The sequence below is a fragment of the Ranitomeya imitator genome, chromosome 4 (genome assembly GCF_032444005.1).
Source record: "Ranitomeya imitator isolate aRanImi1 chromosome 4, aRanImi1.pri, whole genome shotgun sequence".
NCBI classification, from domain to species: Eukaryota; Metazoa; Chordata; class Amphibia; order Anura; family Dendrobatidae; genus Ranitomeya; species Ranitomeya imitator.
This window is the reverse complement of record NC_091285.1, coordinates 670363291-670376842: the sequence shown is the minus strand read 5'-3', so window position 1 is coordinate 670376842 and position 13552 is coordinate 670363291. Positions and strand designations below refer to the sequence as shown.

At 44.1% G+C, this 13552-nt stretch overlaps 1 protein-coding gene across 6 annotated transcripts in view; it reads left to right on the top strand.

Moving 5' to 3' along the window:
• Positions 1–13552, top strand: part of CACNA1A (calcium voltage-gated channel subunit alpha1 A) — a 473240-nt gene that overhangs the window by 446164 nt on the left and 13524 nt on the right. For 3 of the 6 annotated variants that reach the window (XM_069767264.1, XM_069767265.1, XM_069767269.1), the window contains exon 44: positions 557–595. The exons of 1 other annotated variant lie outside the window; for it this stretch is intronic. In XM_069767264.1, the coding sequence (XP_069623365.1) occupies positions 557–595 (39 nt within the window). The remainder of the gene's footprint in view (positions 1–556; positions 596–13552) is intronic. 2 more of the 6 variants (XM_069767267.1, XM_069767266.1) reach the window with 1 other exon arrangement.

The window sequence follows — 13552 nt, the reverse complement described above, 5'->3', positions numbered from 1 at the left end:
GATAACAAAACAGCCAATATTCCCCCATTATCTTCTCTGGCACGCCAGCGAGCTCCACGCCTGTCTTTGTTGACTTGCCTGCAGCGCTCATGTGTACATGTGACCACTGCAGCCAATCAATGGTCTCAACGGTCATGTGTAGAACATCACTGAAACCCACATTAACAAAAACCAGGACAACTACTCGCTATGTGAGGGATTTGGAGCACCGTTACGTAAAAAAGTGGAGCTCATGCAGATATAAAGATATATTAGGAATTACGGACATACTGCATATAGGTCTAAAAGAGTGCTATGGTGGAAGGAAGATGTCTCCTGCTATCTCAGTGACACTCATGTCCTCGTCTCGTGGCTCTTGTGTTGTGTGAACATCAAGTCATTAGTCCATTATTGTGGACACTGTGTATATGAAACTGTTTCGGTCTAACTGCTGTTAACCTGTGTTCTCTTTCTCTCTGTTCCCCCTGCTGTCTGTCCTTCTGTCTCTCTGTCCGTCCTGCACTTCTGTGGTCTCTCCCTTCTTCTCGTCTCTCCTCTCTGTCTCGTCTTGCTGTAGCAGCGAAGGAAAACCCGAACCCGAGGGAGTAACCTCAGTGTATGTAACACCTCAATAACATGCTCTCACATTCTTATTATTCTCCATGTATTGCTACACGTCACAACTCACATTGTTGTCTCTCTAACCCGCTGTCAATATGGATCTTTCTGTCGTTGTATTGTTTATCCTGTATAATCAGAGATGACATGTTTATGTCGGAATATGTCTATGTATAGAATTCCATTATTTATTGACTGCGTCATGAGGAGGCCGGGGACACTCCTGTATGGCTCATTCAGACGTCTGGGTTTTTTTTTTTTTTCATGTATGAGGAAAACGGTCCGAGTTTCATCAGTGATTTTGTTCATATAGCTTTATCAGATTTTAATCTTAGTTTTCCAAGTTTCATCATTTTTTTCTCAGATGAGAAAATAAAACAACTTTCTCTGCCTTATTCTGTCTATCAGAAGAGGGCAGGAATCGGGGGGCATCTGAGTGCTTTTTGATTTTTTTCACAGACTTGAATTGCCGATTTTGGTCTGATACTCGAATCAATATGGGACATATCTCTGCGATTTTGCATGATTATTAATAAGATCAGACACGTAAACTGCCCCATAGACTATACTAGGTGAAAATCACCGACAGAACTCGCCTGCAAAAAAATGGACGTCTGAATGAACCCTTGGAAGTCAAACCTTATATTTGTTAAATTAATGGGGTATTCTGGTTTTAAAAAACTATTTCCTGATTTCTAAGACCCCCTCCAATTGCCTGAATTGGGCATTTTTGTCCCTCCTCTGAATGGAGCGGCAGTGTGCATGCTCAGCCGTTCTCTATGGGACTGAATGAGAAGTACGGGCGCTGTACTTCTTTATCTGGAAGTAACATAGGGAATGAATTCAGCAGCATAGCCGCATGTGCGCCGCGAGGGAGAAAACGATCATGTTCAGGCTACCAATGGCAGTCTGAGAGCTCGGATCCCCACTCATCTAGAATATATCACCTATTCTGTGGAACAAAGCGAGGAAAGGAGCTCACCATGTTGTCAGTCAATGAAAACACATCAGGAACTTTCAACAGACGGGGGCCAATCCTGCAGAAATCCGGCACATACATCCGATAAATGTAAAATTAAAAATCCTTATTTTTCATTGAAAACAAGGCGATCCGCGCAGCATATTAAAAACCTGACGCGTTTCTGGTGTAAAGAAAGCCTTAATCATAGGATACACAAGGAATCACGGGAATCTTGTTTTAAATGTTTATATAACACTAGATGGTGGCCCGATTCTAACGCATCGGGTATTCTAGAATATGCATGTCCACGTAGTATATTGCCCAGTCACGTAGTATATTGCCCAGTCACGTAGTATATTGCCCATCCATGTAGTATATTGCCCAGTCACGTAGTATATTGCCCAGCCACGTAGTATATTGCCCAGTCACATAGTATATTGCCCAGTCACGTAGTATATTGCCCAGTCACGTAGTATATTGCCCAGTCACGTACTATATTGCCCAGCCATGTAGTATATTGCCCAGTCACGTACTATATTGCCCAGCCATGTAGTATATTGCCCAGTCACGTAGTATATTGCCCAGTCACGTACTATATTGCCCAGCCATGTAGTATATTGCCCAGTCACGTAGTATATTGGCCAGTCACGTAGTATATTGCCCAGTCACGTAGTATATTGCCCAGTCACGTAGTATATTGCCCAGTCACGTAGTATATTGCCCAGCCACGCAGTATATTGCCCAGCCACATAGTATATTGCCCAGCCACGTAGTATATTGCCCAGCCACGTAGTATATTGCCCAGTCACGTAGTATATTGCCCAGCCACGCAGTATATTGCCAAGTCACGTAGTATATTGCCCAGCCACGCAGTATATTGCCCAGCCACATAGTATATTGCACAGTCACGTAGTATATTGCCCAGCCACGCAGTATATTGCCCAGCCACATAGTATATTGCCCAGCCACGTAGTATATTGCCCAGCCACGTAGTATATTGCCCAGTCACATAGTATATTGCCCAGTCACGTAGTATATTGCCCAGTCACGTAGTATATTGCCCAGTCACGTACTATATTGCCCAGCCATGTAGTATATTGCCCAGTCACGTAGTATATTGCCCAGCCACATAGTATATTGCACAGTCACGTAGTATATTGCCCAGCCACATAATATATTGCCCAGTCACGTAGTATATTGCCCAGCAACATAGTATATTGCCCAGCCACGTAGTATATTGCCCAGCCACGTAGTATATTGCCCAGCCACATAGTATATTGCCCAGTCACGTAGTATATTGCCCAGTCACGTAGTATATTGCCCAGTCACGTAGTATATTGGCCAGTCACGTAGTATATTGCCCAGTCACGTAGTATATTGCCCAGTCACGTAGTATATTGCCCAGTCACGTAGTATATTGCCCAGCCACGCAGTATATTGCCCAGCCACATAGTATATTGCCCAGCCACGTAGTATATTGCCCAGTCACGTAGTATATTGCCCAGTCACGTAGTATATTGGCCAGTCACGTAGTATATTGCCCAGCCACGCAGTATATTGCCCAGCCACGTAGTATATTGCCCAGCCACGTAGTATATTGCCCAGTCACGTAGTATATTGCCCAGCCACGCAGTATATTGCCAAGTCACGTAGTATATTGCCCAGCCACGCAGTATATTGCCCAGCCACATAGTATATTGCACAGTCACGTAGTATATTGCCCAGCCACATAATATATTGCCCAGTCACGTAGTATATTGCCCAGCAACATAGTATATTGCCCAGCCACGTAGTATATTGCCCAGCCACGTAGTATATTGCCCAGCCACATAGTATATTGCCCAGTCACGTAGTATATTGCCCAGTCACGTAGTATATTGGCCAGTCACGTAGTATATTGCCCAGTCACGTAGTATATTGCCCAGCCACGCAGTATATTGCCCAGCCACGTAGTATATTGCCCAGTCACGTAGTATATTGCCCAGTCACGTAGTATATTGCCCAGTCACGTAGTATATTGGCCAGTCATGTAGTATATTGCCCAGCCACGCAGTATATTGCCCAGCCACATAGTATATTGCCCAGCCATGTAGTATATTGCCCAGTCACGTAGTATATTGCCCAGCCACGCAGTATATTGCCAAGTCACGTAGTATATTGCCCAGCCACGCAGTATATTGCCCAGCCACATAGTATATTGCACAGTCACGTAGTATATTGCCCAGCCACATAATATATTGCCCAGTCATGTAGTATATTGCCCAGTCATGTAGTATATTGCCCAGCAACATAGTATATTGCCCAGCCACGTAGTATATTGCCCAGCCACGTAGTATATTGCCCAGCCACGTAGTATATTGCCCAGTCACGTAGTATATTGCCCAGTCACGTAGTATATTGCCCAGTCACGTAGTATATTGCACAGCGACGTAGTATATTGCACAGACACGTAGTATATTGCCCAGTCACGTAGTATATTGGCCAGTCATGTAGTATATTGGCCAGTCATGTAGTATATTGCACAGCGACGTAGTATATTGCACAGACACGTAGTATATTGCCCAGCCACATAGTATATTGCCCAGTCACGTATGTAACAGGTAAAAAAATACTTAAATTAAAAAATAAACATATACTCACCTTCCGAGGGCCCCTTGTAGTCCTGGCGTCTGTGTGCGGTGCACGCGGCAGCCCAGGGTTGGTATGAGCGCAGGACCTGTGATAACGTCGCGGTCACATGACCGTGACATCATGGCAGGTCCTTCTCGCATAGCATCCTTGGCACCGGAGCCTGCCGCTTGCACTGCTGAGGACACCGCGTACATCGGAGGGTGAGAATAAGGTTTTTTTTTTTTAATTATTATTATTTGTAACATTAGATCTTTTTACTATTGATGCTGCACACGCATCATCAGTAGTAAAAAGTTGGTCACACAGGGTTAATGGAGTGTGTTACACCGCGGCATAACGCGGTCCATTAGCGCTGCCATTAACCCTGTGTGAGGGCTGACTGGAGGGGAGTATGGAGCGGGCACTGACTGCGGGGAGGAAGGAGCGGCCATGTTGCCGGCGGCCTGTGCCCGTCGCTGATTGGTCGTGGCAATGGTCGTGGCCGTTTTGCCACGACCAACCAGCGACTTGGATTTCCATGACATACAGAGGCCGCGACCAATGAATATCCGTGACAGACAGAAAGACAGACAGAAAGACGGAAGTGACCCTTAGACAATCATATAGTAGATAATCTGTCATAATCACCCATGGACACACAAGCAAAATATAATACCAAATACAAAACACGTACCCAGTTATTTTTTGTTATCGGAATACCCCTTTAATCTGACTTTAGATAAGTGCTTCCAGCGAGAATACTACTGCACTTATTCTGCTACTAGATGGTGAAAACTTTCTTGTTTCTTAAAGGAAATGTCCATCTGACACACTGTTATTTATGACTTTAGTCTGAGTTCTATCTATAGTTTGCAGTAAGATACCCCTAATTTGCCTAATTTGTGCAGCCGGATAGCAAAAATTGCATAATTTAAAGTGTATCTGTAGCTTCAGCTGACTTTTCAGAATAAGCTGTCGTGTGCGTACATGAGGATCTGCAAATTGCCTCGTCAGAGTGGAGGACTATAACTCTAGTGCCCCCTAGGTGAAGTAGCAATCCTAAAAGTCAATATCGACCCTTTAACGAGCCTTGCCATATGACAGGATAAAAGGCAAACTAGAATCTTAATTTGCAGACACGGTGTTTCGGGGTGTTGCTCCTCATCAGTGCAAAGTATGACACCTGATTTAGCTAGGTGAGAGGATCTGAACTGGGATCTAAGGGATAATGTTTCTCCTTGTGGAGAGTGACAAGCCAGGCCTGGCATGTCAGAGTGAGGAGACTTCTACGCCATGAATGCTCCTCTGGGAAATAACGCTATTTCTAGACATTATATAGCTTACATTTTCTACCTGCTTCTATCATGTCTCCCATATACCGCACGCAGAGACATGAGGGATTTTTGCTATTTTGTCTCTGTGTAGCAGAAGCAGCAGCACTGAGGACATTATACAGCAATAATAAGCAGTGTAGCTGTGAACCAAGCTCTAGGGTGAGATAAGACACTATTTAACAGGGGCAAAGTCTGTGTGTGTGTGTCTATCTGCCTCACTCTTCCCTCCTCCTCTTTCCATTGACATTAAAGGGGTTGTCAAATACTAGGACAACCCCTTCTTGATTAAAACATTTGGCCCCCATAAAATAATAAAGTCTATACTCACCTCAGGTGCCGGCATCGTTCCTGCAGTGTCGGCACTTGCTTTATCCAGGGCTCCCGTACGGTGTTGTGACATATGACGCCGTTGCCCAATCAATGCCGGCATCACTGTCCTCGCCTTCAGACAAATCGAACATGAAGAGGAAGTCCAGGATCGGCTGCAGCACGGACTTTCTCTTCATGATCATTTTGTCCGAAGTCTGGGACAGTGACGCCAGCGCTCATTGTGCACCGGCATCATGTGTCACAACACTGTATGAGATCCCCGGGGAGAGAAAGTGCCGACACTGCAGGAACGGCCCCGGCACAGGAGGTGAGTATAGGTTTCATTATTTTATCGGGGCCAAGCGAGGGGTATCTCAAGAAGTTGTCCCCAGAACAACAACAAAAATAATAATAAAAAAAATGATAATAAATAAAAAAGAAGTATATTGGATTTTGCCGCATCCTATTTAACCAGTAAGAGAAAAAAAAAGGAAGTGACAAAAATTATCTTTTTAGATGGACACCCACAAGAAAAAGCAATAATAAGACATAAAAATAAAATTAGCATGTACCCCAAAATGGTACCAATTAAATCTATCTCTCAGTGGGTAAAAACAAGGCCTCATTTATAGCTACGGTATATCAACATAAAAAGGTTATAAGTTACCCGCAAGGGTGGTTTGCACGTTAATGACCAGTCCAATTTTTACAATTCTGGCCACTGTCCCTTTATGAGGTTATAACTCTGGAACACTTCAACGAATCCCGGTGATTTTGAGAATGTTTTCTCGTGACATATTGTACTTAATGATAGTGGTAAAATTACTTTGATATGACTTGCATTTATTTGTGAAAAAAAACACAGAAATTTGGCGAAAATTTAGAAAATGTTGCAATTTTCCAACTTTGATTTTTTCATGCCCTTAAATCACAGAGATATGTCACACAAAATACTTAAGTAACATTTCCCACATGTCTACTTTACATCAGCACAATTTTGGAACCAACATTTTTTTTGTTAGGAAGTTATAAGGGTTAAAATTTGACCAGCGATTTCTCATTTTTAGAACACCATTTTTTTTTTATCAGGAACCACATCACATTTGAAGTCACTTTGAGGGGTCTATATGATAGAAAATACCCAAAAGTGACACCATTCTAAAAACTGCACCCCTCCAGGTGCTCAAAACCACATTCAAGAAGTTTATTAACCCTTCAACCCTTGAATTTTTGGAATGTTTAAAAAAAAATGAACATTTCACTTTTTTTCATTAAAAAAAATACTTCAGATCCACTTTTTTATTTTACCAAGGGTAACAGGAGAAATTGGAACCCAAAAGTTGTTGAGCAATTTATCCTGAGTACGCCGATTACCCCATATGTGGGGGTAAACCACTGTTTGGGCGCATGACAGGGCCCGGAAGGGAAGGAGCACTGTTTGACTTTTTCAACACAAAATTGGCTGGAATTGAGATCGAACATCATGCCGCATTTTGCGAGTCCCGAAAATAAAAAATTATATTTTTTCCACAAAAATAATCTTTTTGCCCCCAATTTTTTTGTTTTACCAAGGGTAATTGGACCCTATAAATTGTTGTGCAATTTCTATTGACTACACCGATACCCCATATGTAGGGGAATACTACTTTTGAGGCACAGTGCAAAGCTCAGAAGGGAAGAGGCGCCATATTGGAGTTCAGATTTTGCTGGAATGGTTTGAGGGTGCAGAGCCCCTGAGGTACCAGAACAACAGAACCCCCTATATGTGAACTCATTTTACAAACTACACTTCCCAATGAATTCATCTACGGGGGCAGTGATCATATTGACACCACATGTTCCTCACAGAATTTTATACCACTGAGCAGTGTAGAAAGAATAAATTACATTTTTACCACTAAAATGATGTTTTAGCCCCACGTTTTTAATTTTTGTAATGGTTAATAGGAATTTTTTTTACAACAAACTAAGTGTGCCAATACCCTACATATAATTGGGAAATATTTTTCAGGCACAGTGCAAAGCTCAGAAGGCAAGGAGACAGATTTTACTGTTATGGTTTGCAGGTGCCATGACCCACTGGGAGAGTTCCTGAGGTGCCAGAACAGCAGAACCCCCCATAAGTGATCCCATTTTAGAAACTACACCTCTCAATGAAGTTATCTAGGGGGGCAGTGATCATACTGACACCACAGGTGTGCCACAGAATTTTATACCATTGGGTAGTGAAGACAAAATAACTACATTTTTAATGCCAAAATTTTGTTTTAGCCATAGATTTTACATTTTCACACAAGAAATGGGTAACAATGGCACCAAAATTTGTCCCACAATTTCTACTGAGCGTGGGAATACCCCATATGTGGCTGTACAGTGCTGCATAGCCATGCGGAGAGACTCGGGAGGGACGGAACGCCGTTTGCCTATTGAAGTGAATGGGTCTGTTCACATGTTAGTGTGTTTCCACGGACCGTGTGTCCGTGGGAAAAAAACACGCTTACATGTCTGTTTTTGGGCGGCACGGTGGCGCAGTGGATAGCACAGCAGCCTTGCAGCGCTGGGGTCCTGGGTTCTAATCCCACCCAGGACAACATCTGCAAAGAGTTTGTATGTTCTCTCTGTGTTTGCGTGGGTTTCCTCCGGGCACTCCGGTTTCCTCCCACATTCCAAAGACATACTGATAGGGATTTTAGATTGTGAGCCCCATCGGGGGACAGTGATGATAATGTGTGAAAAACTGAAAAGCGCTGCGTAATATGTTAGCGCTATATAAAAATAAAGATTATTATTATTATTTATTATTATTAATGTCAGCACGGGCCACAAAACGTCCCGCACTCATGCATATGCATAACAGACATGGAGGTCAACCAATTGTGACATGCATCAGCGAGCGCCGGGGAAGAAACTTCACAGTAAGCGCTGTTCCCTGGTGCCAGGTGCTGAACATGGCTCTCATCATTCTCCCCTGCTCGCGCCGATCACCGGCAGAATGATGAGACTTACATTTAAGTGATAAAAGAGACAGCAGGTGGCAGCAGATGAGACTATTACTCCCATCAGCCTACCCCTGCTCCTGCTAATAACAGTGACAGCAGGAGCGGCTGATGGGGGGGATTCATCAGCCGCCACCTGCGCTATAAATAAATGAAAAAAACGGCGTGGGTTCCCCTGTATTTTCTATAACCAGCCAGGCAAAACTCACAGCTGGGGGCTGCAACCCTCAGCTGTCATCTTCAGCAAGGCTGGTTGTGAAGAATAGAGGAGTTCCCACGTTGTTTTTTGAAAATTATTTAAATAAATAATTTTAAAAAACGGCATGGGGTCTCCCCATTTTTGACAACCAGCCTTGCTAAAGCTCACAGCTGGGGGCTGGTATTCTCAGGCTGGTAAGGGGCCATGGATATTGACCCCCCCAGCCTAAATATAGCATCCAGCAGCTGCCCAGAAAAGGCGCATCTATTAGATGCACCAATTCTGGCACTTTGCCCTGTTCTTCCCACTTGCCATGTAGCGGTGGCAAGAGGGGTTCATATTTGTGTGGTTGATGTCAGCTGTGAGCTTCAGCAAGGCTGGTTGTCAAAAATGGGGGTGACCCCACGCCGTTTTTTTAATTCTATTCTTGATAACCAGCCTTGCTGAAGCTGACAGCTGAGGGTTGCAGCCCCCAGCTGTGAGTTTTACAGGGGAACCTATGCCTTTTTTTTTCATTTATTTATAGCACAGGTGGTGGCTGATGAATACTTCCATCAGCCTCTCCTGCTGTCAGTGTTATTAGCAGCAGCAGGGGTAGGCTGATGGGAGTAATAGTCCCATCAGCCACCATCTGCCGTCTCTTTTATTACTTAAATATAATTTTCATCTCCCCTGCTCATGCCAATCGCCGGCAGAGCATTGGCGAAGGATGAGAACCATGTTCAGCAGCCGGTGTCGGGGAACAGCACTTACTGTAACGCTTCTTTCCTGATGCCCGTCCGTGTGGTGCTGATGCAGCACACGGTTACGACACGTATTACAAACACGGACACTGACATCTCCTGTACCGGAAATATCAGGACGTGTGAAAGAGACCTTATAGCGGGTTTTTATATTTGGCCCACAGAGTCATGTGAGGTCTTGTTTTTTTGCGGGACGAGCTGACGTTTTTATTGGTATCATTTTCGGGCACATGACATTTTTTGATCGCTTTCTATTCTGATTTTTGGGAGGCAGAATGTGGATCATGCAATTCCATGTGTTGTAAAATTGATAAGGCAGTTTTATTCTTTGGTTCAGTACGATTACAGCGATACCTCATTTATATCTTTATTTATGTTTTGGCGCTTTTATACAATAAAAACTATTTTATAGCAAAAATAATAATCCCAAATATGTGTAATTTTATTGTTTTTTTTTCATTCAAATATTTATTTAGAGATAGAATATATATTTATTTTTTTATTATTATTTTTGATCTTTTATATATATATTTTTACAATTATTTATTTATTTTACTTTTTTCTAACTTTTTTACTTAGTCCCACTATGGGACAATCATTTTTTTACAGGCTGATCGCTTCTGTAGCATGCACATGAAGCAGCATCTGCATGGCATAGAAGCTGTCAGTGCTGCACTGACAGGGAGACTTGCTGATTATACAAGTTTCCTAGCTCTGGTGACCCAGATGTCATCATTTTTTTATCAGCTGAAATGTATTGTGGTGCAGAGAGCCACCAGCTCACTACACCACAACTGCTATATACTGACAATCAGTGGCTAGCAGCTAACATCAGTGTGCCTGTAGCGAGTGGCACTTGGCGTCACAGTCATGCTCTGCTGTCCGCTGGCTATAGAGCAGTAAGAGGACTTTTCTCATAATAGTTGTGGGTGCAGTTTATTTTTTTAAAATGTGTTGGAGAAAAGCGCCAGAACAGGGGTCATTATTACAGAATGGGTGCCCAGGCCGGGGGGCATTATTATAGAAAGGGGGCTGTATCCTGAGTTGTCTAAACCAGAACCTGAAGTGACTCTGGTGGTAACTGAACTCTAAACCTGAACCGACGGCACATGAACCCTGAAGTCGCACCGGCAGTACCTGTACTGTGAAGCAAGATGGGACTTGAACTCTGAAGCCGCACTGGCGGTAGCTGAACTATGAAGCCACTTTGGTGATACCTGAACCCTGAAGCCGCAATGGTGGTACCTGAACCCTGAAGTCGCACCGGCGATACCTGAACCCTGAAACCACACCTGCTTTACGTGAACCCGTTCCGACTGTACTTGAACTAGCATCAGTGTGCCCTCTGGTTAACATTCCAGAGTTGAGCGTCTTCCAATATCCGAATCCAGCTCTGTCTGTGTTTCTGTATCAGTATCTGTTGTGCCCACTGATTCAGAACACATGTGGTTTGAACAGTGTCCGAATCCTGTTCTGCCAGTTACTCTGAGCCCGTGTCCATGTCACTACACCTGACCCCTCTAGTCAGCAGTTGTGGTACCAGGGACTGCTTAGGAGTGGTAACTGACGGCTACCTGCAGCTCAAGTCTAACTCCACCATCAGGAGATCTAGCGAAAACCAGGTATTCACTTAACTACGCCCCTCTTAGGTAAACCCAGATCGTGGCACAGTGGGTCCAGGATCCGGGTCCAGGATCCACGCGTGTGACAGTTTGCTCAGGCCAAGAACCCCACTGATCCCCAGGAAAAAATGTCCTATCTGCGGACTGGCTATGCTGATGTCGGCTGTTTAATTCACTCCAGTCCAAGTTGCAGCATCTACGGCTAAGATTAGTCAGCCTCCAACGTACGCTACTGGAGCTCAACCCATCCAGCCTCCTCCATCATGTTATGAAGAGGATACTAAGCAGTGCCGTGGGTCCTTGATCAGTGCACACAGCACTATAAATTGCTGGCCCATAAGTTTCCCTCTCTTAGGGTTAAGGTGGGATTCCTAATGTCCTACTTAGGAGGAGAAGCCCTAGCGTGGCTCAACCTCTTATTGGAGAGAGGGGATCTTGTGACCTAGGATCTGCAGGTCTTTTCCGTTTGGCCTTTCGTAATGTCTTCGATGAGACGGGTGTGAATCTTCTGCTGTATCTCCCCTTCGCCAGGTCCAGGAATGGACCAGAGAGGTGACGCGTGAGAGGAACCGTTGCATCTGGCTCTGTCCTTCCAGAGATCACTTATTCCCCAACCTTCTGAGACAGCTGTTTTCTCTGCATCAATGCAAGTCAACAATGTCAGGCTGGCTGAGCAGCAGCCGAAAGACCGCCATGCCAAGGGATTTGGCTACTGCTGCAGTTGCGTGAAACATTTAATTCCTAGTAGTCCTGATAAACCTGAGAAATTCTGAAGCCTAGGGTCTGTGGGAGATGCTACCCTGGGCGAGAGTAATACTTCTCCACCATTGACTGTTCATTGAAACAGCTTACTTTGACTCTGATTTGGTGTGAAATTTCTTACAGCAAGCTGTGGTGGATCAGTATGAGATTCCTGTCAGACGCCTCCAGAATTTGCTGAGGGTATCATCAGCTGAAGGACCGTATCCAAAGTTGTTAAAGTTGTTACTGAGCAAGTAGTGCTCCAGATAGGAGCATTGCATACGGAGATCACCTTCTATGTGCTGTCTGGTTTAAATTTCATCCACTTCTCTTAGGTCTTCCATGGCTGAGAACTCATAAGCATGTTCTAGACTGGAGATCCGGTGAAGTGCTTCATTGGGGACAGTCGAGTCACAAGAGGTGTCTGGTCCTGTGCGTCCAGTTCGGCTGCCAGGTCTCCTAGTCGCTGATTTATTGTGTGCTGATGTCTCCGAAAGAAGGGAATTGGAGATGATATCTCCACATAGTTCAGGCGATTGTTCCAGTGTTCCAGTGAAGCTCCCCGCCTCCTGGACGTATCTTCACAAACACCAGTTCGGAGTTGGACGCAGAGAGGGTATCTTCAGTTCCCAAGAGGCTGGCTGACGAGAACCTCAAGGTGGAGGCATCTGCCAAGACTCTTTTTACCACCAACCAGGTGGAAGAACTCCAATCTGTCTACCAAGGTGTTAGCTGGTCTTGCAAGGCAGAGAGAGACTCAAAAATTAAAGGATCCTGTTTCCTCGCCCGATTTGGTCTTCTCTGAGGATATCTTGAGAAGCATCCTAATCATTAAGGTGAGAGAAGTAACCTTTCTTCCAGTGGACTGGAGCCAACGTGATCCTGAAGAGAACGTCGTCTTCAAGGGAAGTTGTGGGATTCCAATGAGAAGAGTCAGGCTCCAAGCAGAGATTACTTGCATGCTTGAAAAAGAGGTGTTGTATAGGGGGGTACTGTAACCGTAATGCCAGCGCCCCTGCATGGTTCCCTGTCCTCTTCCATGCATGGACGCCAACATACATACTGCTCTGGCTGCACGGCGTGGTTCCCGTCATGGCTCCTGGTCTGTGCTTACTAGGACCAAGTAAAAAAGTGAAAATAATTAAACCCCCCCCCCACACACACACAAAATAGTAGTAAAAAAACTAAAGTTATCAGAATGCAGCGATGCAAAAAAAGTATTTTTTCTATAAAATGGTTTTTATTGTGTAGAAGAGCCAAAACATTAAAAAGATATAAATGTGGTACACTGTAATCGTACTGACCCTAAGAATAAAACTACCTTATCTATTTTACTACATGCAGAACGGCATAAAAAAAAAACTAAAAAAACAATTATGAATTGCTGGTTTTTGTTAATTTCTGCCTTCCAAAAATCGGAATAGAAAGCAATAAAAAAAA